The sequence below is a fragment of the Equus quagga genome, chromosome 13 (genome assembly GCF_021613505.1).
Source record: "Equus quagga isolate Etosha38 chromosome 13, UCLA_HA_Equagga_1.0, whole genome shotgun sequence".
NCBI classification, from domain to species: domain Eukaryota; kingdom Metazoa; phylum Chordata; class Mammalia; order Perissodactyla; family Equidae; genus Equus; species Equus quagga.
Genome location: NC_060279.1, coordinates 52,754,459 through 52,779,627, shown reverse-complemented (window position 1 = coordinate 52,779,627; position 25,169 = coordinate 52,754,459). Strand labels below are relative to the sequence as shown.

Here is a 25,169-nt window from a genome sequence, read left to right as displayed (position 1 = left end):
CACGGCCAGTCAGGTCTACAAGTCCGGCCCACCCTCGGCCACTCCTGTCCCCTTCTCCACATCTCTCCCCTCTTCCGACCTGCCCTCTTGGAGGCGGGCTGGCTTCAACCCTGCAGGTGAGTCTGAGCCATGGTTTGCATGTCCCCTCCCCTCAGCTGCTTACAGGAAGCAGACCAAGCCTCCCTTTTCCCGCCTGCCTTGTTCACAAGGATAAAGAAAACTCAGGAGACAGTGGACTGGTCGGAGCGATGATTCTTCTAAATTCTGGAAATTAACAACCACCACCACCCAAAATGGAAGCGTCCTTAATTCTTCTGTTGTTGCCGGGGCACAGGGCAGGGAGATGTTTAGGGTATTGGCCGTTTTTTAAAGGGTTTTGGAATTCACCCAAGAGCAGGACAGAACTGGGAGCACCCAGCCTGGGCGGGTGGAAGCAAAGAAACGGGCTGGACTGAGCCAGGCCCCCCCCTGCCCTCCCCCCACTCACAGGCGTGGGTCTCAGAGAGTAAGATCGCGTGGCTGTTCTTAAAAGGATGGACTCCTAAATCCGGAACCCCATCACGACGTGTGTGTGTGTGTGTGTGTGTGTGTGTGTGTGTGTGACGGTGAGCGCATGCACACACGTGCACGCTCATGTGCTGCCCTGGAAAACCTTGATCTACGGGATGGTGGTCAGCTCTGTCTGAAGCTCTTCCTAGTACAAACTAAAAAGAAGTTTTTAATATATATTTGTATATATATAAGGTTTTGTTATGCCTTTTAAAGTTTATTTACCAACTTGCATTTGTGTGTGTGTGTGTGTGTGTGTGTGTGTGCAAGCTTTTCTGTGAGTGCTGGAATCATTACCCAATAGGTTGCTATACAGGACAAGAGGTCAGTACAAGCCGCAGCCCCGGAGGTTGTTGGCAATGATGATGTCAGTGACGGCATCGAATACCACCTGGATATTATTCGTGTCTGTGGCACAAGTCATGTGACAATAAATTTCTTTGTTGGGTGAGCGGTTTTTGCTTTCAAATTGTGCTTGGATGTAGGCGGCTGCATCTTCATAGGTATTGGGGCCTGTAACAAGACACAGAACAGAGAGAGGCCTGGTGAGAGCTGGGGCGCAGCGGGCTGGGGACACCGGGTCGAGCAGAGGGCCGTGGCATTCTCCAGACCGCGGGACGAGACCGCGGGAGCCGCAGAGCTACTGCAAGGCGCTCCTTCTCCAGGCGCAGTCGCCTTTACGTTAAAACCACAGGAGGCTTAGCAGTCACCTGGCTGCTGACTTGTCCAGGTCTTTCCCTCTGTTTTCACACGGGACCACCCAGGAGCCCTGGGAGGCCAGTGGCCACAGGTTCTCCCTTTCCCTTTCTAGATGAGCACACTGAGCCTGGGGCCTGGGACTGCCACTCACAACACTCACCCCCTGTCTAAACCAGACCTGCTGCTGATAAAGCAAGACAATGACCTCTGATGGAAGAGCTCCGACAGGGGAGCGACCCAGGGCTCGTGCGCTCCGAGGGTGAGCTGGGTGCCGAGCTGTACCTGGACCTCCCTGGATGGCTTCCTCTAACGAGGAGCCATTCGGCAGGGCTGGGAGCATCTCTAAGCAGTCCCACTTCTTGGGTGAGTGCCCAGGACGTGGGGGGCACTGGCATCTCCTGGGTAGGAAGCTTAAGGGGCTAGCAGCATTCATAATACCAACTGGGACCCCACTGCCCACCACGGTTCCTTGGCTGACTCCTTGATCCTTCTGGGGCCTGGTGGGGAGACCTGTGGATAACACAAGGACAGTTTTCCAACCAGTTGCAACCCAAACCCTTGTGGCTCTGCCCTGTAGACAGCTTTCAACTGAATACCACAAAATATGGACCAACACAGAATTACCTAAAAGCCCCTAAAAGGACGATGCCCCATTTTCCTCAGTGCCACCAGCATCTTGCCAGCATGGAAACAACACAATCTTATTTATTTTTTTTTGAGGAAGTTTAGCCCTGAGCTAACTACTGCCAGTCCTCCTCTTTTTGCTGAGGAAGACTGGCCCTGAGCTAACATCCGTGCCCATCTTCCTCTATTTTATACGTGGGACGCCTACCACAGCATGGCGTGCCAAGGGGCGCCATGTCCGCACCCGGGATCCGAACCCGCAAACCCCGGGCCACCGAGAAGCGGAACATACGAACTTAACCACTGTGCCACCGGGCGGGCCCCACATAATCTTATTTTGAGGGTGTGAGCAACGTCCCCCTGTCCCAGCCCGCTCTGCCTGTTCTCCATCTGTAAGTGTGAGCCACAGAGGGCAGGCTGGGGCTCGGGTCACTGGAAGGCTTCTGCAGCCAGATAAGCAAATGTGACAGGTCAGGGGTCAGAGGTGGGGGCACCCCTGGGATGGGCGTCAGGGCGGAGAGCAGCTCTGGGCAGCCCACCAGGCACAGCCTCCTTCTCAGCCCAATTCTCTCAGCCCACCAGACATGGGAAGCAGAAGTGCCCTGAGCAGCAGGTCCACAGGGAAGCCAGCAGCCAGCTCACAGACTAGACATGGCTCCAGACTGGACCCCATCAAGGAGCTTCCTGTACAGAGGGACCGAGACAGGGCCCCGTGGGAGGTGAAAAGTGCCTGGGCACGACTCCGGGGACAGCCAGCTATGCACTCTCAGTGTCTGCTGAGTTCGTCCCTCACACAGCCTGGTGGTCCCTTCGTGCTTGCCTTGGACATCCAGCCTCTCCACCTGTCTCCGCCACCCCCGCCCCTCCAGCATGTTTTCTGTCCCCACAGGCCTTGGCGCGCCATGGGACCACTGCGTTGGTGACCATTGTCATCTACTGTGTTGGAAACTGGCTCTCTCGGGAAGCCCTGGAGAACTCGGATGTTTCCCACATTCAGATCGCCTTTCTGGGGGCACCATGCCCCGTACTACACAGCAGTGAGAATGACCACTCCTCAGGCCACCTCCCAAATCGGGCTCTGGCGGGGCAGGTCCCGGGGACAAGGAAGACCCTTAGGGCGGGATGTGCCAGGCTGTGGCTGCGGAGCCCCGTGCAGTCGCCACAGCTTTCTAAAGACTGAGCTGGTCCTGGAGGGCCCTGGCCGAGGCTGGGAGAGGTCAGCAGTGGCTGCCAAGAGGGAGCTGCGCCCCAGCTCTGCCTGCGGGCAGGGCCCTCCTTGGGCTGGGGCAGCCTGGGGCTGGCCTTTTGGGCCTGTCCCTTGCCCTCCTGGACTCGCCCCACCCTGCAGAGGGCTCCTCCTCCATGGCCAGTTCCCCTTCCTTGGTTTCCATCCCCTGAATAATACTGACGACAGTGGTAGCCAGTGGTTACGTGTACCCGGCACTGGGCTCTGTCCTCTCCATTCACCCCCACTGCCCCCTACCCAGTAGGCATTCTTGTTACCTACGATGGTCCCCAGACGAAGAATGAGGCACAGGTGATTACCTTGCCCAAAGTTGCAGGTGTCCTGGCTCCAGAGGCTGCTTCAGCGCGTCTGCCTACTGGAGACTTTGTGCTCCTGACGTCTGTCAGACCCGGAGCCTGTGCCCACCTGCCTCTCTGCGCCCCCTGGGATGGGCGGGAACCGTGCAGATTCCCAGCAGGGTGGAACATCAGCGAGGAGACAGGCCTCGCTCAGAACAAGCCCATGGGCCAGTCTCCACACCCAAGGGTGAGGGTCGGCTCTTCCCGGTGGAGGAGCAGAGCAGAGGGGCCAGCATCCATCTCCACTGGAATCTGGCTGTTTCGGGGCCTGTGCAGCCCTGCGAGCTGAGCCCACGCCCTGATCTCACTCTGGGGCTGTCAGGGAGTGGGTTCCCAGCTGAGCCGATCTGTGACACATCCTCCTCTGCGGCCACCCCAGGGGCCCCTCGAAACTTCCCAGTCCCCAGAGGGACAAAGGCTGGCCTCTGGGGTTCCATCAGCACTGCTCCAGCCTTGAGCAGCAGCCCAGAGCCAGGCCAGCCCACGGCAGCCACCCTCCCTCAGCTGCCAGAGACGGCCCGGCTCCTCATCTACCCATTCAGAAACAGCTTTGTCCTGGGGATCTGTGTCCATCTATCTGGGAGCCAGAGGGGGGAAAAAAGCCCAAAGAAGGTGGATGCAGGGGTGCAGGCGGGTGGGACGGAGGGGTGTTGCAGGAAGTTGGAGTGATCTGATTTGGGGAAAAGACCGGGGGGGAGGAAGACAGGGAGAGAGTGGGCATGATGGGGTAGGGGTGGGGGAGCAGGCGTGATGGGGGAGCAGGCATGACGGATGGGGTAGAGGTGGGGGAGCAGGCGTGATGGGGGGAGCAGACATGATGGAAGAGGGGGTGGGGGAGCAGACGTGATGGGCGGAGCAGGCATGACGGATGGGAGGTTCGGGGAGCAGGCATGATGGGGGGAGTCGGCATGACGGATGGGGTCGGGGTGGAGGAGCAGGCATGATGGGGTGGAAGGATCTGCTGGGCATGAGCAGGGCTGCTGCACATAGGGCACCAGAGCAGAAAGTAGAGAAAGTAGGTGGGGAGAAAGGCAAGCCAGGCCCCACTCCTAGGCCGTGTGTCCCCTTCCTAATTCAGGTAAAGGTGCTGTGTGGCCCAGCAGCCGCCCAGGACAGGGGTAAGAGGAGGCCACTGGGGAGTCTGGGGGAGGTAGGAGAGCCTTTCTAGAGGGTGACCAGGATAAAGCGGGGAGGGGAAGCCTGTGGTCCTATTCTGCCTCCGGATCCCTGCCATGTCACTCCCCGGTGACCTGGTCACAACACATAAGGATCAGGGCTGTGTCCTGGGAAGGGCCGACCCTGCCACGCCCTAGTGATTTTCTCTGCACCCCTGCACTAGTGGCGCCCGCATGCCAGTTGCTGCTGGCCAGGCAGCCTGTCCCTGAGCCACAGCAGCTGGTGTTGGTTGTCGCCTCTGGAAGGGACACAGGTCCCTGGCAGGGGTGAGGCCTCCTCCTGCACAGAGACGCCATGACACCCACCTGTGTATTCAGGAAAGCAGATGGTCAAAGGTGACTTCTTGATCTTCTCACCAAAGAGATCTTTCTTGTTGAGGAAGAGAATGATGGAGGTATCGATGAAGAACTTGTTGTTACAGATGGAGTCGAAGAGCATGAGAGACTCGTGCATGCGGTTCTGCAGCCCCCGGGGGGAGGAAGAGAGAGCAAGACAGACAGCGAGAGGGAGAGACACGGAGACAAGGAAAGAGAAGAGAATTAGGTTTGAGAGAGAGGAACTGGGCTACTTAGCAGCTCAGGAGGGGCTCCTGGGCCCCCACGGGCTCCTCTGAAGGCGGACAGATGACAGAACCGCAGTCTACACAGCACAGAGCATTCGGAGCAATCTGCACCTGCTGTCTTGGGGCTGATGGCAGCGACGGGACCGGGAACCAACCACAGCTCCCTGGGTGTGGCTCAGGACAGGGTGACCTGGGCTCTCGTCACTGCAGAGTCATAGGAGGGTCTCCTTGCGTGCGTGCCTGCATGCATGTGTGTGTGTGTGCTGAGGGGCTTGCTGAATGGGAGCCCGAAAGCTGGGCTTTGGCACTTCCTGTCTGGACGTTTCCTCTTGGGCCCAATCTGTATGGGGGGACGTCTTGGGAGTGGTGAGGGGCACCAGGCCCCTCCCGTGGTCTGAGGGAAGTCACACCAGGCTCCTGCCGGCATCCTTGGGGGCCACACTCTGGGGAGGTGCTCCTGCCCAGGCTGCCTCCAGGAGGGCCTGGGGGACTGGTCAGACCTCCTCTGGCTGGGTCAAACTCAGCCACAGCTGATCCCGCAAGGTATTTTAAGCAATGCGGACATGAAGTCTGTTTAGCAAATGAGTGAATGTGATGGGCACTCCAAATAAAGCAGAATCCGAGGGGACAGCCTGTTGCCCAGGGCAAGGACTGACTTATTCTCCTGTGGGATGCCAAGCACAGGAACTTGAGTAATGTTTCGTGGGAGTGCAGAGGAGTATGTCTCTCTAAGAACTAACCCATTTTTGTACAGGAAGCTGGCTCCTCCATGAAATGTACCTCTCTGGGGTACTCATTTTCCCCAAGAACTCTATCCTAGCCCTGAGAACTCGTCCACCCCGAACCCAGCTCCACGGGTCCACAGCTTAAGCCCAGAAGTAATTCCAGGCTGCGCTCTCCCTCTGACCTAAGAAGACTGAAACACATGGGAAGAAAGGACAGAGGACTGGCGTGGGCATTGCTGGGCCTCATTCACGGAGAGAGAGCGCATCCCCAGGGGCGAGCGAGCAGAAGGAGCAGAGCAAAGCTCCTGTTCGGTTGCCATGGCTGCCTTCCTCTAGCTGAGCAGATGGAGGGAGAGGAAGAAGATGAGGTGACCACCACCAGTCACCGAGCCCCACTCTGCCTGCACCGTGCCCAGCACTTCACCTGCCTCATGTCTTTTAGCCTCGTTAGCCCTTAGGGGACATCGAGAGGTGACACAGGTGGGAACCAGAAGAGCAGAGACTTGCACCTGGCTCTGGGCCAGATCTAGAGCTCAAGCAATGAAATGGGCTTCTCCAGTCGATAGGAATAGTTTGTGGCCTTTAGAGGAATAAATAACAAGAAGGTCATGACTGGCTGTGTGTGTCTTCAGCCGTCGTTTCAACAGCTGCATTATTATACCAGTGACCTGGAAGGGTATCGGCCCCAGCCCTTGTTCTTCTGGCTAAGGCCAGCTGGTGGAGGGGGTAGTCCGAGTTCTCAGTTGCCCCTTGGGAGCCCCAGGACAAGTGACCCGGTTTTACTATTCCCTCTACGATGCGCAGTAAGTGCTGTTGTCGTTTTACTCTGCTAAACACATTCAGTAAACTCCTGTGCCCTGATCACCTCCCTGGCCTCAACCAGTAAATCTCATTCTCAGTTCCTTCAAAAGTCTGCCGGCCGTTTGCACAGTCCCACTCAGCCAGCAGCCAGACTCATATGCCTGTGCCAGCTCGATGGAGCCTGTTCAGAGAAGGACCAGGTCGGTTTCCTAGGTGGCCAAGTGAATCGATGCTCAGGGCCTGGGGCTGTGAACACTCAGGCTCCCTGGGCCACCTGTGAGGGCAGAGTAGAGCTGCTCCGACACCCAGGGAGTCAACAGGAAAAGGCCTCCTACCACACAGAGCCACCCTTGTCCCACAGCTGCTCAACCAGACGCTGGAAAACCACAGCCAGAAGCAAACCCCCGACTCCACTGCACGACTGTCCCGAGCACTGCTTTGGTTTACAGACGTCGGGGGACGTGGAGGGACATATGCCCAGGGCCCTCCCAGCACCAGAAGGGGCCTCCAGGGTGAGCTGAGCTGAGAGTAGGGACTGTGCCCATTTGGCATCTGGGCTGGGCTGAAGGTCTCTTCCTCAAGAGGCCACTGAGCGTGGGTCTGGAGGAGAGATCCAGGCCAGCTGGCCTGGGCTCCACAGTTCCACTCTGCGAAGGCTCGGCCACTCCACGGCCCCCTGCTCCAGGGCTGCAGAGCACGCAGGCACTTTTTCCACCAATACCAGCTCGATCGGTATGCAAGGCCCTCTGCTGGGCTGCTATGAGGCTGTAGGAAGACCACAGGCTCCTGCTCTCCAAGAGCTCACAGTCTACTTGGGGAGAGACAATGCACACACCCTGGAGAGGCACAGAGTGGGGAGGGGCCGGGGGAGGCAGAGGACACGCAGCAGTCAGACCTGGTTCCATGGGGAGGACCTGGAGCGAGCCTGCAAAGAAGGGCTGATCCTGGAGACGCAGGGAGGGCAGTGGGGAGGGGAGCGGCTGCAGGAGGTGGGGCGCCGGCACTAAGATCCCCTCCACGCCCCGCCGGCCTGACCACCACCCCTCTGCACACCCACTGGAACCCATCACCAAGGACCAAGAGCACAGCTTGTCCTTACAAGCTTCCCCCAAGCACAGAGGCTGGAGTGCATTCGAAATGATGTCACCATTTAAGAAAAGAGAAGCCACCCACCCCTGCCCACCGCCACCTTCCCATCTCCCCCAGGCCTCCACCTGCCCCAGGCTTCTGCGGGCCGAGAGCAGTAGGAAAGCCCTGCCTGCCGGCTGCCGCATCACCCCCGGCAGTGGTGTGTGGCAGAAGCATGCTAGGACGGGACGGCGCGCTCGGCATGGGATGGACCAGCCTCTGCCCTCACGACAGGCCCCAGAGGTGGGCAGGGTAGCCAGTGCTCGGAATGTGCCCTCTCCGTCAGGCAGCCCACAGTGCAGCCCCCGGGCCCGGACGGGCCCAGGGCACGGGGACTCGTGTAGTGTGGGTGCGCCTGGCGGAAGCTCCTTAGGCACTGACACAACACACCACACTTAACACTAGGAAAAGCTGGCACTTTTTATTAACAGTAGGTGACTAATAAATACATTACGGCAGCCAATAAATTATTACATTAACTAGAGATTTATTAAACCAACAAGTCACTCTTCATACAAAATTACAGTTAATATGGGGTGGGTGGCTGCGGCGGGGCTGGGAGGTGGGACGGCTGCACCGAAGGGAAGGCTTGCTAAGGAGGGAGAGGGCGCCTGAGCTCATCCCTGCCTGGGGTGGGGGAGGGGAGCAGACAGGCCACGGCAGGGTGGGGAGAGGGCAGGGGTGGCGGCAGAGGACACCCGCGGTGGGGCCAAGCCAGGGGACAGGGCAGAACCAGCAGGGTCGAGGAGACCAGGAGGTGAAGGCTGCAGGGAGACAGCAGATGGGTGGGAGGGGGTGGCGGAGAGGCGAGGAGGGATGAGCCGCAGGAGCAGGGGTGCACCAGAGCTGTGGGCTCTGCTGGGAAAGGGGTGTGAGTTCATGCTGGTGGTCTTGGTGCACTGGGCCTGGGGATGAAAGCTTCCCTTCCAGAGACACCCCCTCTCCCACCCAGAGGGCCTAGGACTTTGGACTGGTGGGGGAGCCTCAACCTGCCCCTCCCCCAACAGGGGCCTTCATCTGCCTGGGGTGGGGTCTGTCTGGAGCCCCCAGAGGGAAGGCCCTCTATGCTCTCTGGGCAGGCTGGGTTCAGGACTCACGTCACTTGGGAGTGGAGAGCGGGGAGCCCGACCAACACCGCACGGCAGCAGCTCCCACCTTGGCCCTGTTCCCTGGTCTGCCCATTGTGTCTTCTCCACTGCCTGGGGCTGCTGGGACCCTTTACTCGGTAGGCTTGTGGCCTGACATGGGGGAACTCTCTGGGTGCTGCTTGCCTTCGGGACCCCAGATGGAATCTCCGGTGGTCACGGAGCCAGAGCCTCCAGCCTCAGTTCCTGGGAACTGCCAGGTTGCACCTGAAGGTTTCCAGAAGGCTCAGAGAAGAGCAGGTGCAGCCGGAGAGGCTTTGTGCTCCAGGCTTCATAAAAAGGGGGCTGGGATGGCCACTGCCTGGCCTGGAGGAAAGACACGGAGGCCCGGATTGTGGTGGGTTTACTTACGAGAGGCGTGAAGAGTGTACTAGGGCAGACAGAGACGAAAGGGGAGGAGTTGGGGAGGATGCAGGCCAGAGATGAGGAAGAACTTGCACCGTCACCGAGGGGATAGAAACTGTCAGTGTTAGGTGGGAGCAGGGGATAGTCCCCCTGCAGGGTTCACCCTGGCAGAAGGGAAGGGCTGGGGTGGGAGGACTCCTAGGCCCTCCCCTTCCTGTCAGTAGGTTACAGACAGCCTGGTTAGGGGGGCTCTGGGTGGGGAGGGCACTTGTGGCTACTGCCTGCCTGGGTAGACCCACTGGTGCCCAGTGCAGTCACGGAGGGCAGGGGGCCTCCGGTTCCCTCCAGTGGGCATGGAGCTGGGCTGGGCGAGAGGCTGGGAGGCAGAGCTGCCTCCTGGCACCAGATATGGTGGTGGTCTTCTGCTTACTGCCCTGGGGTGGGAGCATGTAGCCACAGGCCCTCAGGCTCTGCTGGGGCCAGAGGGGAAAGAAAGGGCGAGGGCCCCGGGCATCGAGGGCCTCTATAGAAGGTAGCCATGGAACCCAGAACATCCAAGCTGCTGGCGAGGGGCCCAGAGCTGTGCTCTCTGCTCAGGCTGGGGGAGACCACAGCCTCCTCAAGCCACGGTCCACAGGCTCAACAGAGGCCCTCCCTGGGCCTCGGGCACACCCCTCCAGTCAGGCCAGAGAGCCTGGGGGATCTCTCTCCGTCCACAGTGGGAAGGCCAACACCTGGCTCTTGTGAGGGCAGCGGCGCAGGCACAGGACTGCCCCCAGGCATCTGGTCGGCAGGCACAGTTCTCTTGGCAAAGTGTCCCTGCTAGAACTCACTTTCCTCTTGGCCTATTGACTTAGAGCCACTCAGAGTTTACACCTGGCCCCTTCGGGGGCACACATGGGGCCACTGTGGATGAAGACACACCCACACCTGGTCACTCACAACGTCTTCCCCCCACATCCACGACGGAGCCAAACCCATGTCACTTAGTCGTTTCCCCCCGTGATGGAGCCACCAGTGACGACATGGATGACAGATGCAGTGGACAGGGAGGAATCTCGCCTTGGATACCCTCTCCTCAAGGGCTTACACTAGACAGCCAAGGACCTCCTTGGCAGGCCAGGGCGGGAGGGCGAGAGCAGCTCCAGAAACCGAGCAGGGCAGAGCATCTGAGAGAAGAAAAGGCAGCCCAGGGGATGGAAGGGCAGGAAGGTCCCAAGCTATCAGCTCCTCCAGCTCCTAATGCCGCCTGGTGCCCTGGCCACTGTGGTTTGAGGGAGGCAGCTGGGCAAAGGCGAGCCCTGGGCTTGGAGGGCCAGTGACTTCCACCTCCAGGGTGATGGCCTTAGAGGTGGGGCTTGGCCAGCATCCCCGTTCTTGTCAGCTGTTTTTGAGTCTGGGGTCACAGGGCAGAGTTAGGGGCACAGCTCAGCTGGCCACACCCAGGGTGGTGATGCCAGGAAATAACTGCTGCGTCTTCAATGTTGGGCAGAATGGCCTCCATGGCCCTGGTGGCCCATGGCAGACCGAGGTTGTTGGCTCCAGGAGCCTATCCTCTGCCACGACTGAGCACCTGGTACAAGGTATGGCACACAATGAGGCAAACGACACCCCGGTGCACCTGGGCCTGCAGGGCGGTTCCTGCAGCCTGGCTGACGTGACTCCCACAAGCCAGGGGCAGTAGAAAGAGGGCCAGGCCAGGGACAGGGCTCACCTGAGTGGCACCCATCCCTGCAGGCACTTGGCACTAAGGCAGGTTCCCTGGGTCTCCTGTGCCCCACCCAGAGCTCTGTGCCTGTTGGAAGCAGGAAGCCCAGAACTGCTGGCATGGGCTCTTCCTGGCTCCAGGGTGGCCAGTGGGCTACACTGGAGTCCAAGGGGTCCTGCCTGGTCCCAGGACTGAGCAGAGCCCAGAGTGGAGGTTGGCAGAGCAGAGGGCTTGGGGAGGGAGCCAGAGGCCTCTCAAGGGGCAGCCCTTTCCCCTCCCATGTCCAGCTCCCCAGGCAGAGACTGCCATATGAGCACGCAGAGCCTGTGTGGGGTGCGGGCTGGGGGCATCAGCCCACTGGAGGCATCCAGGAGTGATGGACAGGTGTGTTGGTTCTGGCCTGGGACACCAGAAGGCATCCCACTCCTTTCTGTTCAGGGATCGGCAGCAAAGCCCCTCCAAGGGGTCCTAGGACTCTCTCTCCAGAGGAGGGGGCTGACGTGTTTGAGCCAGCCTGGGCCCCTTGCAGTGCACACGCCAAGGTGGTGCTCCCATCCATCTGCCCTCCTCTGCCCTGGGGGCTGGCAGGACACCAAAGGCTACAGACAGAATCTCTGGTTTCTTCACCAAGATAGAAGGAAGCTGGGGCACTGGCTGCAGGGGCTGTGTCCATACCTCCCCTGGGCCTCCCCAGCTACAGGACCCCCACCAAAAGGCCCCTGCCTGCCCTGATCGTTTGAGTTGGATTCACTCTGAACTGGAGAAGGAAAAGCACATCTACTTGCACTGAGGAGCAGCGGCCCAAGACCCGGGTGATGCGAGAATGTAGATGAGTCACCCTTGGGCCCCCACCCCAGTCAACACAGGAGCTGCTTCCCCTCAGCCTGCCCTCCCCTGCCATCTCCCACCTCTTTCTTGCCCTCTGTGCAGATGTGGGGCACGACCCCTCCCACCATCTACCCCGTGCCTTTGCCATAAGTCAGTCTCCAAGGCACTTCCGGGCCTGTGAGGAGGCAGGGGAGGGGTCCCCAGGAGGGCAATGGGAGCCCCAAGGGTGTGCAGGGAAGGATGGCCAGAGAAGGAAGGGCTCGCGCCAGGGCCTGAGATCCAGGGAGGGAGGAGGGGGGCCTGCGCCATGGCCCAAGCCTTCACACCCACACGCAGTTGGCCTGGTTCCACCCTGGCTTTCGGTGACGGAGCTGCCCTTGACGAGAGAGACCCCAGGAAAAGGTGAGCAGTGGCTCCCACTGTCCCCGCCCCTCCCAGCACCCTGCCCCAGGGCCACCCCCACCACCTGCACAACCCCAGATGACAGGAGGAGACCCTGGGACTTCAAGAATGAGTCACTGAGTATAGGGTGTGCCCATTCTGGGCCAAACGGTGGCCTTGGCCCCACCCCCTTCCCCCATAAAACACTCAGATGAAGCAGAGGCGAGTGAGCAGCGAGCGGCACGCAGGCGGTGAGCGATGACTCGGGCCCCGCGGACACTCAGCACCCCGCCCAGCCCCGGTGTTACCACGTGTCCTGATGTCTGGGGGTGGGTGGCCGGGGGAGGGTTCCCTCTTCCCCCCTCAGTGTCGGCTGCTGGTGCTTCTTTGTCAAGTGTGGAGAGTGGTCTGAGAGGAGGCGGAGCTCTGGTTCCAGGGGAGGGTGGGCAGCAGGCCGGGCAGGGCAGTGGGCTGCTGGCCAGTGAGGCCAGGGCTCAGTAGAGGCCACAGCCCCTCAGGTTTTTGGCGATGATGACATCTGTCACAGCATCAAAGACAAACTGGATGTTGTTGGTGTCAGTGGCACAGGTGACGTGGGTATAGATCTCCTTGTGGGTCGACTTGTTCTTGCTCTCGTACTGGGCCTGGATGTAAGCCACGGCTTCTGTGAAGGCGCTGGGGCCTGCGGGAGAGGGGAGGAGCGGGTGAGGCCAGGCCCCCACCAGCGTGTCCATCAGGCCCCGGGCCAGGAAGCAGACACTGAGGGCCACTCAGTGACAACCCTGAAAGGAAGACCTAATGGGGGGGGAATCTGACAGGTCAGCTCAGTCAATAGCAGGTCATGAAATCAGGCCAGCAGTCCACACCCAGTCTAAACATGAGGACAGAAATGAAACAGCCAACCTCACCGTGCCTCTGCTGTATTGAGGGTAAGCACTGTTTCATGAAACGCCCGTTTTTCTTTTGCATATGCACCTACTGACTCCCACAGCAAACGTTCCTTCTTACTGCGAGTCCAGCTCAGAGAAGTGTGAACCGCCCCCTAGGCAGGTGGCGCCGGCTGACGCACACCCCCCAGGGAGGGCCTCTCCTGTCTGTGACCCTCGAGGTAGGCCGCGATGTCACCTCCCTTGGCCATTGCTGGGCAAGGTGGATAGAGACTGTGTGATGCCAGCTGCCTTGGCCTCCTTCTCCTCGCCCCTCCCTGTCCTCATGTTCACCAGCCAGGGGTGGAGGACTGTCTGGCTCGCTGACGTGCTGCCTTCCTCAAGGTGGGCCATGTTGCTCTCTTCCTGGGGGAGCCCAGAGAGAGGGTTTCTAGGACAGCAGCTGCTGTTCGCGGAGGAGCAGAACAGGACTCCTGGCTCTGCCGGAGCCTCCACATGCTCCAGGAAGCAGGGCCCGGGCCCAGGCAGGCAGTGATGACCCGCTGACGGAGGCAGGGAGAGGACTGGATTTTGGAGCCACAGCGCTACGCTGGGCGGCTGCTGTGCAAATCAGAAGCTTGGGAGTGGCATATCTGGAGGGGGGGTCCCAGCCTCTGGAAGGTCTACCAGACCACAGCTCTTTCCTAAATGTGGGCCGGAAGTGCAGGAGAGTCTCCTTGGGACATTCAGATATCACTCAGCCCCAAACCAGCCTTGGTGGCTGGCCCACCCAGCCTACTTCTGCTGCCCCAGAGGTCACAGCCCAGGTCAGCAGGGCGGGATCCACAGACCCCCATCTTCCAGCTAAGTGGAGGCTCACGTGGCCGTGAGGGGTGCCAAGCCCCCCCACCTCTTGGGGGCCTGTAGGGGCAGTCAGCTTGATCTTGAGGAAGCAGGAGACTGAGCTGTGATGCTTGTGGTTCCAAGGCATGGACCCCAGGCCATTCTCGGGGAAGTAGGTCCAGCCTGGGGCTCCCCCACAGGCCCACCCTACTGGGCCTCTGTCTGCTCTTATGCTCTCAGGGCCCGGGGCTGGTCAGGCTGGGGATGCCCCATTTCTGGTTCCATTCACCTCTCTGGCCAGGCTCTGGCCACCTGGAAGAGCCAATGGGCGCTTGGTCTATTTCAACCACCCTCGCTGCTCTGTGGGAGCCCCAGTCAGGGTGCCTTCCCCGGCTGCCCGCCTACCCCACAGTTAGGTAAACCCATGGTGACATTAACAGAGGTAGCCTGTGCCTCCTTAGGACCTTCCACAAGGTTACCCCTCTGTTACCCCTAACTGGCCACTCGAGTCTCATAACTGCCCGTGTGGGAGGTGTCATTACAATACTTGTTAGTTAAAATCCTGGTTCAAATAATTGGAGCAGAGGTTTCGTGAGCACTTGCTATGCACTAGTGGCCACACTGCCGTCCGTGAGCTCCTCTATGCTCCCAGCAAGTCTGAGGGCAGGGTGGACATCATCCCGATCATCCCCATCTCAGACATGAAAACTGTGGCTCTGAGAGGTCATGTGACCTGCTTGAATGGCAGAGCTGGGGCATGAACCCTGGGCTGCCTGACTCAAAGCCCCCGATCTGAACCCCCTCATCACTCTGGTGTCGCCACCTTACTGATAATCTCTATTTATAGATGATCAAGCTGAGGCTCCAAGAAGCTGCTGGGACCACACAGCTCGTAAGCAGCAGAGTCAGAATTGCAACCCTGCTTCCCCCGAGCAGGAAGGCCCAGCTGGCTGCCTGGCCCCCTTACTACAGCACCTTCTGGGGTGGAGAGGCCCGTCTCTGGTTTTCTGCTGGATTCCCCGTGGTGGAATCTGGTGCATCCGCAGAGTGCGGTAAAGGTGTTCTGAGCTTGGAAAAGGGGCCTGCTCCCTCAGGAATTCCTGCTGTCCCTGCGGGGTTGGGAGCCTACCTGTGTACTCAGGAAAGCAGATGGTTAGCGGGGACTTCTTGATCTTCTCTTCAAATATGTCCTTCTTGTTAAGAAACAGGATGATGGACGTGTCCGTGAACCATTTGTTGTTGCAGATGCTGTCGAAAAGCTTCAGGGATTCGTGCATGCGGTTCTGCAACAGAGCAGAGAGGCAAGTGAGGGCTGGCAGCGCCCGGGGCCCCGACCCACCGCGGCTGCCGACACAGCGGGACAAGCAAAGGACAGGTCCACCAACGCGGCTGAACGCATCACCAAGGGACGGAGACGGGGGACCCACAAGGACAAACGGGATGTGGTTCCTGCTTCATTCCACACACAGACAGGGTGGGGTGGAGTGGGGTGGGCAGGATGTGGAATGCTGCCCCCACCCCCCGCCAAGAGGGCTGACCCAGGGTGGGGGCAGCAAGGTCACTGGAAGGACTCTGGCTTATGGAGAGGACATGCACCATGCACGCAGGGGCGGGTGGGGCCGCACCACCATCCAACACATCTACGCGGAACCGCGGGCCATGCAGATTTCTCTATCCAGGTCTCATTGGGTTTTGCCAGCCAGGGTGGGAGGGTGCACGCATTCAGAAGGGAGACATTAACCGAGGACTAAGATCCTCGAATTAATCCAGAGTTGGAAGCAGACACCAGGGGGACAGCATCTGGGGGGTGATCTTGCTGTGGCCTTGATGTGGTTGGGGGACTGGGCTGGTTGGCTGGGCCATGGCTGAGCTGGGGGCGGCTCTGGTGAGCTGGTTTCTCAGTAGAGGGGCTGGAGGAACCCCAAGATGAAACCCAGCAAAACAGATTAAAACAGAGAGGAAGATAAAATCCCAGCAGAAACTATGAGAGAAAGAGAGAGAAAAAAACCCGAAAAATTGGTTCAACCAGTCTGGGACCAGGAAGTCAAGGCCAGTCCACTTGAGGCCCTGTGCAGGCTCACAGAGGCCACGGCTGCCCCGTGACTGTGCACTGCGTGGCTGGAGCTGGAAGGTGGGTGGAAAGGACCAACCTGAGCCGAGTGGCTGGTGAGGAGTGTGGGACACAAGAGTGGACAGGGCAGACAGTCACAGCAAAGTCACCCGTGGCGCCCCGAGAACCTGCTGCTTTCAACTCTTAGCTGATGGTTCCGACTGGAGGGAGGTGCTTCATACCTGCCCAGCCTGGAGGGTCTCTCAGACTCTGCTCATGGTTTTGGCCTTGGTTTGGCAAGTTAAGGCCCTGCAGGCGGTGGTGATGGATGTGGTGGTGGTGAAGTTGTGGCAAGCTGAGGCCCAGTGCCGCTGGAGCCACAGGCCTGAGGTACAAGGACAGGATGAGGCCCTTGGGGTCCCAGGGCGAGGTGGACAGGGTGGCTGGCAGTAGGCAAGCAGCCATGAGCCCCAGGGCTCCTGGCCGAGCTCCAGGAGCCGCCTTTGTCTTGGCAGCCCCAACACGCACCCCAGGCCGGGGCGGGAAGCGCAGGGCTAGAGAGGAAGTCTGAGGACCAGGACTGATCAGCGGGGCCTTCCTCTTGCCTCCTGGGGGCAGAGCATCTGTATCCCAGAACGTGTCCTTTAGCCGTGTGCCTGGACAGAAGAGCCAGACGATTGCCGCTTACTGAGTGGAGGCCTGAGCACAGGCACTCTGCAGCTCCGAGCCCAGCAGTCCTCACAGCCGCCACGGCCCTTCCACGGGGGAGGAAGCGGAGGGCCGGAGAGGGTGGACAGCGGCAGAGGCAGCACTGGGCCCTGGGCCAGATCCGTCGGCTCCCGGCTGCCCAACGCCGCCACGTGTCCTGGACACTCAGACGTTTGCTTAGTTCTGCAGTGACGGTGTTGTTCTTGTTGCCACCGTGGCAACGAGCTTTGTGGGCCGTTGTGAAGCCAATTCCTGTCCCTGGAGGGGCTGCTGCTCTTTCCTGGGCTGCGTAGGTGGCCCGCTTTGGGGTGGAAAGGGCCTCAGGAGGAGCCTGTCCTGGCCCATGTGCCTTTGTTTCCCCAAGGTCCTCTGCTCCAGCCCTCGTGAAGAAGGACAAGGGAAACTGGAGCAGGATGGAGGTGGGGAAGGTGAGAGAGGAACAGTAAGGCAGGAAGGCGTGAGGAAGGCGGAGGAGCCCAGAGGGAAAGCGTCCCAGGACGTGGGCCCTGCTCCGAGCAACGGCTGGAGAGCACCTGCAGATGGCCTGGGACTTGGTTTGAGCTGTCTGCAGGCCTGGCAGGACAGGTCCCAGGTGAGAGGTCTGCCCAGTGAGAAGGGTCCCTCCACCCTCTTTGAAACCCATGGCTGCATCAGCATCGCACTCAAGGCACAGCCCTGCTTCCCACTCCCAGGTGATACAGGAGAAAAGATGAGCCAAGAGGAGCGCAGACCACACAGGAGGCCAAGTGGACCATGAACAGTGGCCGGAAAAGCAGTCGACAAGATGTGCCTGCCAGGGCAGTCCCTGGGTGCCGACGCATTGTTGGGGGCAGCCAGGGGCCGGCCTGGGCTTTGGGTGGTCAGTGAGTCCAGGTACAAGCATGACCCAGGGCATGAGACTACTCCCACCCCACCCTCCGCTCCGGGTGACCCTTGGATGCCACAGCCTGCAGAGGCCACCAAGAACGATGACAGTTTCACCAGAAAGAACTGCACAGCTGAGGCCACCCAGAGCCTCCCCTGGGACAAGGCAGGGCTTGGGGGCCTTTCCTGAAGCCCAACTCAGGGGTGCGGCTGGGCCTGAAAGAGGAAGAGAAGGTGGACGAGCCAGGATGGGGTGCGAGTCCGACTCACCCACCCAGCTGGCAGCTCCAGCTCCCTGGATGCGCCGAAAGCCCCACGGCCGAGTGAGTCCCTCACGACGGCGGCGCCTCCTCCCCACAGCACTGCCCTCCGTGGCCCACACCCCACAGCCCATCAGACCCTCACAGAAGCCCCGTGGGACCGGCAGCCCAGGACTGATAAGGAAACAGACCAGAGAGAAGACAGACCTTGCTCAAGCCCCACTGCCAGCCCTCAGTGCTGCCTCTGAGAGGCTTGGGGCCAGGGTCTGTGTGTGCCAGACAGAGGCGCTGAAGAAGGCCAAGGGCGGGACCCCACAGGCCCGGAGCCCCACCCCGAGAGGTGCTGCGGGCTTGACTCCGGTGACCCTGTGGGTGCCCCACTCCAATAACCAGCTTCCGTCACAGGGCCCTGCAGACAGGCCCATCGCCCTGTGGGCTGCAGCCCAGACGGGGCCGGCTCAGTGGACCCCGAGTTCAGGACAGTCCCAGTGACGGTACAACCACCAAGTCGGCGCTGCTGTGCCAGAAACGGTTCCAAGTACGTCCCGTGATTCCCTCAGTTCATCGCCCACAGCCCCAAAAGGTAGGGACGGCTATCGCCCCCTGTGACAGACACAGCAACTGAGGCAGAGAGGGTGCTGCCTGAACTGGGCAGCACGTCAGGACTCGGCCCAGAGAAGGGCAGCCCTCTCTCCAGGTAAGCACCCCTTTGAAGCCAGGCTGGCAGCTCTCTGAGGCCCCAGACAGAATGACTCATTGATGGCAGGTGGGAACCCAGGCTCGTGTCCTCCAAGGAGGGGCCCAGTGCCCCAGTCGTCACTTACCAGCATGCCACACGCTCGGCTGCCCTTCCCGCTGCCAGGCCCACAGGCCTCTGCTGGAGAAGCCCGGCTGGCACTAGGGGGGGCTGTCAGGGCTAAGAACTGCTAATTCTGTCTCAGGTGCATGCCTGCTTGGCTGCACCCTGGTTTCTTCTAGGGTTGGTTTAATGTGGCTCTGGCCTGACGACCTCTATGACTCTGCTGTTTACAGAAGATCCTCTCACTGACCAAGACCTGAAGTCTGCAGACGTTTGTGGTCAGCCTGCATACAGCCCCAGAGCCAGGGTGGCCCGTGGTGGCCTCTTCTGCACTGATACCATGAGCTATTTGCCCAGCAATATAGTCAAGAGAGAACGGGCATGGCCCACCCGACATTGGAACCCGGCTCCTGCAGCTGGCCCTGCCCCAGAGCCACCATGGGCCACTGAGACCAGTGCAGCAGGTCTTCCCAGTGCCCCCTCTGGCCAGGCGGGCCAGGGCCACTCACCGTGGTCTCGTCTTCGTGGAGCACCTGGTCATAGCCGCTGAGTGCGACGCAGAAGATGATGGCCGTGACGTCCTCGAAGCAGTGGATCCACTTCTTGCGTTCAGATCGTTGGCCCCCGACGTCGAACAGCCTGTGGGGAGACAGGAAAGCTGGGAGTAGTGGGCGGTGGGGCCCAGACAGGTTGGGGACGCCAGGTCAAGCTGTGGGGCAGGAGGCGGAGGGGCCTGGGCACATGGCCTGAGCCTTCCCAGGAGCCCTGCTGACCACTGCCACCCAGCGGGCGGGGGCAGCCATCACTGCAGTCTGTCCCATGACTGGGCTGTGCTCACACAGAGTGACTCAAGGACCTGCCCTTGCATCTCAAGCATTTTCCTGAGGGATGCACCTCCACTGGCCCCTGAGAAAAGCCTCTGCAAGGCCCTCCTCGCAGGGTAACATGCACATCCTGTTCCTGGCTTTTGAAGCATGTCCGTTCATGCCTGCGGTCTGAGCAATGTCCAAACCAGCTAGGGAGGGAGGCAGGCAGGAACTGTCACCTGTTACATGAAGGAAAGTGAGGCCTCTAGGGGTTAAATGCCCAGGGTGCTGGTGAGAGCAGGCCTGGTAGAGCCGGGGTCTGACCCAGGTCTGTCCGTAGACAAAGCCTCTTAGCTCTGCTCTGTGCCACCTCTCCCTGCAGAGGGCTGCCTGCCTCTCCCCATCTCAGACGCCATCCTCCAGGGGGCAGGAGGGCTGTGGGAAGAGACCGTGGGCAGGTGGGGCGGATGTCCTGGAAGTAAGAGGTCAATCTCACAGCCCAGCGCCCTCAGTGAAGGTCTGCAGCCTCCCAGGCCTGGGAAGCCTGTGGGCACACAGCTGCCGGTGTGATTGGCCCTGACCCCGTGTGCACAGAGACCCTGGGCCCTCCAGACAGAGGAGGGCAACCCAGGCACAGACCAGAGTGGGCTTGGAGGAGGAGACAGGTCTGCTTCCGCTGCTGTCCCGCCTCCCTTGGCTCCTGCTTCCCCATCTGAAATACAGGCCGTTGGCCGATGGATGGCCTCGGGGTCCCCTCCACATGCTTACTCTCAGACTCTGCCTGTGGGCAGCGCCGAGCCCAGGAGCCCACCCTGTGCCCCAAGGGGAGAGTGGCAGAAACTGAGGCGACTAGGAGGCAGGAAGCAGCTTGCGGGGGCCGTCTGCCCACTGCTGCACTCTAGGTTCAGGAGAGGTCGGGAAGCCCCCCGCGCCCAGTGTGGCTCCCATGGCCCCGCAGAGAGGCTGCCCATGGGCCCAAGGCCTGGGGACAGAACCTCGGCCCCTCACTCTGCACAGGAGCAGGGGCTGGGGAGGTGGGTGGCAAGCGGTCTGGCATCCAGCCCTCCTGGGCAGGCCAGGGGCCAGGAATGGGGCCTTACACTCTCTACCTGCCTGCAGTCCCTGCCCTCCTGGCCGCTCCTGCTCTACCCAACACCCAGAACCACACCTGAAGGCAGGTGGGGGCAGGACAGGGCCTCCCAGGCCTCAGTGCATGAAGTTACCCCACGTGGGGACACAGCCCACCAGCAGAGCCTGAGAAGTCCAGCCTCACACCTCAGGCCCTGTTCTGAGGTGCTCAGAGCCCCTGGGCTTGGGGCAGCCTTGCTCTTCCCAGGCCTCAGTTTCCCCATATGTACCAGGGGAGGGTGGGTCAGCTGATCCCTAAGCCCCTTCCAGATCTGGGATTACGTGGGTCCCCAGGGTGTCACAGATATGGCTTGGGCTTACCCATCCTCATTCCTCACCCCTCCCCACAAGGTGGCCTTGCGGGGGCCACCTGGGTGATCCGCCCCCTCCTCTTCCTCCTCATAAGTCACCCAGAGACAGGCTCCCCCTCCTTTGTCCCTTTAACCCTCCCTGCTCCTCAGAGCTCTACTCTCCAGGACTCCTCTTCCAGGAAGCCTCCCTGCTCACCCCAGCCCCTGCCCTTGGTGAAAACAAACATAGAGACAGATATGACCCCTTCTCATGCCTAACTCCTGTCCCAGCATGAAAGCTCCCCGAGGCAGGGCGATATCTGGGGGCTCCAGATGAGCTGAGGCCGAAAGGCTGCATCCGCCACCTCCTGGCGCCTGCCCCAGGGCTCGGCAGTTGCCTTGGGCCTCACCTGAAGTGAAGGTTCTTGAAGGTGAAGTGGGTTTCTACGATGCCGGTGGTTTTGACCCTGGTTCGGAGGATGTCCTGCTCGGTGGGCTGGTAGTCAGCGGCCCCGATCCGATCCAGGCTGTCCAGGTAGCTGGGATGGCAACACACAGGGACCATGGACCAGGCGCTGGGCACTGCCTGGGGCATGCTGGGCACCCGCTCACAGCCCTGTCCTGCCAGGGCCCCTGGAGAGCCACCAGTGGGATGATGGCACCACCTTGTCCAGGGCCGGGGGCAGTGGGGTGGGGTGGTGACAGGTGGGGAGCTTATGTCCTGGCCTCACATTCTCAGAGCATCTAATTCAGACCGAAAGGGGCTCTGTGCACAGTTCCAGGGACGCTGAGACAAGATGAGACTTTTCAACGAGACTAACATGTTTACCATGCCATTGTGACATTTCCTCATCTTAAAATAACAATGGCAGCAGTTAGGTTCTCTTCTCGACATGTGGGATCCTGTTTCTTCCTTAATAACCCAGTTAAATGTGCTATTTTATAGATTAAAAAAGAGAGCAATGAAAGTAGGTACCACGCCTGGCTGTCAGCAGGGCCTGAAGCCAGCCAGCAGGCTCGAGTGCACGCTCAGGCCAGGGCTCTGCAGTGCTTCCACGAGGCCCCTAGCCCCCGCCCGCCTGACCCATACTTCCCTGGAGTTACCCAGGGCTCTGTGCGCATCCTCTCATTTGATGCCCTCGGAAGGGAGGCTCAGAGGCCACACAGCTGGGCAGTGGCCAGGCCTTGCTGGGGCCCAGGTCTCTGGCATGAGGGCTCTCCTCCCACGCCACCACTTGTCCTGGAGACAGTCCAGGCCTTTGCATGTCACCGTCCAGGCCAAGCACCCGGAAGGGCTTTGGGGTCTGTATGGGTTAGGTCTGAACCCAAGGCTATGGTGGGATCTGGGAAGCTAAGAAAGAGCGAGGCCAGGCCTGCGGGAAGATTCAGTCATCTATAGAGCCACCTGGGCCACCCACTCCTCTTGCCTGGGGGTGGGGAACTGCACACAGCCCATAGGGGAGGAGCCCTGAGTATCTGAGCCATGGGATGACGTGGGGTCCCAGGTTACAAGCGGAGGGGCCGCACTTTATCAACACTTGCCCCAGCACCTTCTGGGGGCTGGCTCCCTGGCTTGTGGACGTCTACGAGGCTGGGAAGAGCCGACGCCTTCACCAATGAGGGTGTCCACTGGAAACCCAATACCCCAGCCCTGGCTCCAATCCTTGTGAGAATCTTCCCCAAAGAAATAAAACCAAATGGTGGGTTCCCAGGCTCAGGGAGGGTAAGCCTGAATCATTGCTGGAAAGGGGACGCTGCTGGCATCTGAGCCTGGGCCTGCCTGATGCCAGAGCCAGTGCTCTTGAACAGGCTCCAGCCTCCTCTCCTCTGTGGAAGGACAGGACTGAGGCTCCAGAGCAGACCTGGAAGCTCCGGCCCCGTCAGAGCCCTTCCCAGGCCCGTGGGTGCGGGCTCTGGTCTCAGCCTGGAGAAGCCCCGCCTATCACCTCGCAATCCTACCAACCCCTCTGTGCAGGTCCCTTCCCCGTTCCCAGTGCCTCTGCTTAGAGCCGGTGCTGGTTTCAAAATGACCCCCTCCTGTCGTTTCCTGCTGGCCCCCAGGGCTGGGGAGCCTCTGGTCTTGGCCCTCCTATCCAAGCTCCTTTAGACAGACAAGCTGGCCCTCTGCCTCTGTGTGCCAGCCGAGTCTCACGCAGGGAGCTGTCCCCAGGAGGGAGGGCGAGCAAAGTGGAGTGTGCACCTACTGTAGGTTCCACCTACCCGCTGTCCCAGTGTTGGGACGCGGCAATGAACAAGACGACAAGCCTGACCTTCCTGGAGCCTCTCTTCGTGTGTGTGTCTGTGTGGGATAATTAACAGGGACCTAAGATACAGACCATGTCAGGAGGTGGTAGGTGTCAGGAGGACGGAATCAGGCTGTCAGGCTGGGGCGGCCAACTGGAGGCTGTTACTTGATACAGCATGGTTGGGGGTGCTTCTCAGCCAGGGTCACGGTCAAGTGGAGACGGAGGGGAGTGAGGGAGTGAGCCTCCTGGGGTGCAGCAGAAGACCTCACAGGTACAGAGGCCTGGAGTGGGGGAGGTGGAGCGGGCGCCAGGAAGCATCAAGGATGGTGAGGTAGGAAGCATGGGTGGTGGGAGCAGGTAGCAGTGGGACTGGAGCAGGGTGATGGAGGCGAGGGTGGGGCCCAGCACACGGCCTGGGGGTCACTGTGAGGACTTGGTTTTTACTCTGAGATGGGAGCCCTGGAAGCTTCTGACCAGAAGAGCATTGGAAAATGGCTCTGCTGCTGTACAGAGAGCAGATGGGGAGGGAGGGGCAGGGAGCCCCTTAGGAGCTGTGGTAATCAGGTGACAGGTGGTGGCAGTCATGCCACAGTGGTAGCTGTGCAGGGATGAGAAGTGGGATGGGGGACGAGCCAGTGAAAGCCTCAGAGTGGCAGAGGAAGCTGCTCGTGGCAGGATGGGCGCAGGCGGAGCAGGTACGGGGGAGCGAGGGGGCAGGAGTCCAGTTGGCAAGAATCAATTTGAGACGCACGAAGATGCCCAAATGGACACTGAGTAGGCAGAACTCAGGAGGGAGGGCTGGGCTGGCCATTTAAATTTGAGCATTGCCCGGGTAGACGAGAAATCTAAAGCAATGAGGCTGGAGGTCACCAGGTGCTCTGTGTGGGCAGGAGAGGCTCAGGGGCTGCACTCAGGGCCTCCAGAGAGGCGACCAGCAGGAAGCGGTGAGGGGTCTGAGAAAGGGTGGCCAGTGAGGACGTCTGAGGCCCAGGAGCTGAGTGGACGGTGCTGCAAGGAGGCGGCCAATGCTGCTGCGAGCTGCAGCCCCCGCAGGAAGCCTGACCACCGAAGGCTGAGCACAGGCCTGGGGCGCCCTTGCCAGTGCAGTCTCTGCGGGGCGCAGGAGTGACGGCCTGGGGGTGGGATGCAGGGAGAAGGGGAGGGGAGAAGCTTGGACAGCAAGCACTGACTCTCAGTGGGGGACTGGGTTTGAGAAAAAGCAACCTGAACCGAACCACAGAACTGTCTTTACAGCCCCTGCTTGGCTGCGCTCGGGTTTCTGGGTTCCTGGGACCTGTCTCAGAGCCATCATTCAGATGGGAGAGGGGAGAGCCAGCCACTTCACAGAGGCCCAGGGCGCCCTGAGAGCGAGAGCCCACCCCGTCTTCCCCTCGGAGCCCTGTGCCCTCACCTGCAAAGTGAGAGGCTTGGACCTTGGGGAGCCATTTGCAGTCTGAGATGTACGAGGCGCCCCCTGGAACCCTGTGACAGCCTGATTAGGCCTCCTGCTCCCTCCTATTGCAACTAATGCACTTTTAACTGTTTTATATGTTGGGCCCAAGATTTTGTCAGAAGACAAGATTGAGCCGATAACAACAACAGCAAAGCAAGTATGGACCAGAGAGTGTTTAGGGCCCTTCCGAACCCAACAGCCTGTGGGTTCCCTCCCCCGCCTGCATGGAACCTGCCCCAGAGACGAGACACAGAAGACCCCACGGTGGGCGACACAGCAGAGTGCCGTACCATGATGTGGGCAGTGGGAAATTTCGAGGGAGGCGGGCAGAGGAGGAGAGGGGGAGAAGGAAGGCAGATTCCTCAGCTTACTTGGTGGGGAGTTGACAAATAGTGACTCAAGCTTCTTATTTTAAGTTATAAAGGTAACCACCAGAAGAACTAAAAATAATCATCTAGCAAAACCCTGGGAGTGGACGTGGGGAAGAGAGGAGGCAGGAAGGAAAAAAGGAAGGGAGGGAGGGAAGGAGGAAGGAGGGAGGGAAGGATGGAAGGAGGGAGGGAGGGAGGAAGGAAGGGAGGGAGGGAGGAAGGAAGGGAGG

The 25,169-nt window shown here is 60.2% G+C and overlaps 1 protein-coding gene across 2 annotated transcripts in view; it reads right to left on the bottom strand.

Moving 5' to 3' along the window:
- The window catches only part of GNAO1 (G protein subunit alpha o1), a 171,143-nt gene that overhangs the window by 2,877 nt on the left and 143,097 nt on the right, over nucleotides 1-25,169 (bottom strand). The window contains exons 5-8 of one of the 2 annotated variants that reach the window (XM_046684294.1): nucleotides 21,280-21,408; nucleotides 19,155-19,284; nucleotides 4,938-5,091; nucleotides 847-1,062 (exon numbers count right to left, since the gene is read on the bottom strand). In XM_046684294.1, the coding sequence (XP_046540250.1) occupies nucleotides 875-1,062; nucleotides 4,938-5,091; nucleotides 19,155-19,284; nucleotides 21,280-21,408 (601 nt within the window). In that variant the 3' untranslated portion in view covers nucleotides 847-874. Of the gene's footprint in view, nucleotides 1-846; nucleotides 1,063-4,937; nucleotides 5,092-8,314; nucleotides 12,938-15,093; nucleotides 15,248-19,154; nucleotides 19,285-21,279; nucleotides 21,409-25,169 lie in introns of those variants that run through there. The other variant, XM_046684293.1, reaches the window with a different exon arrangement.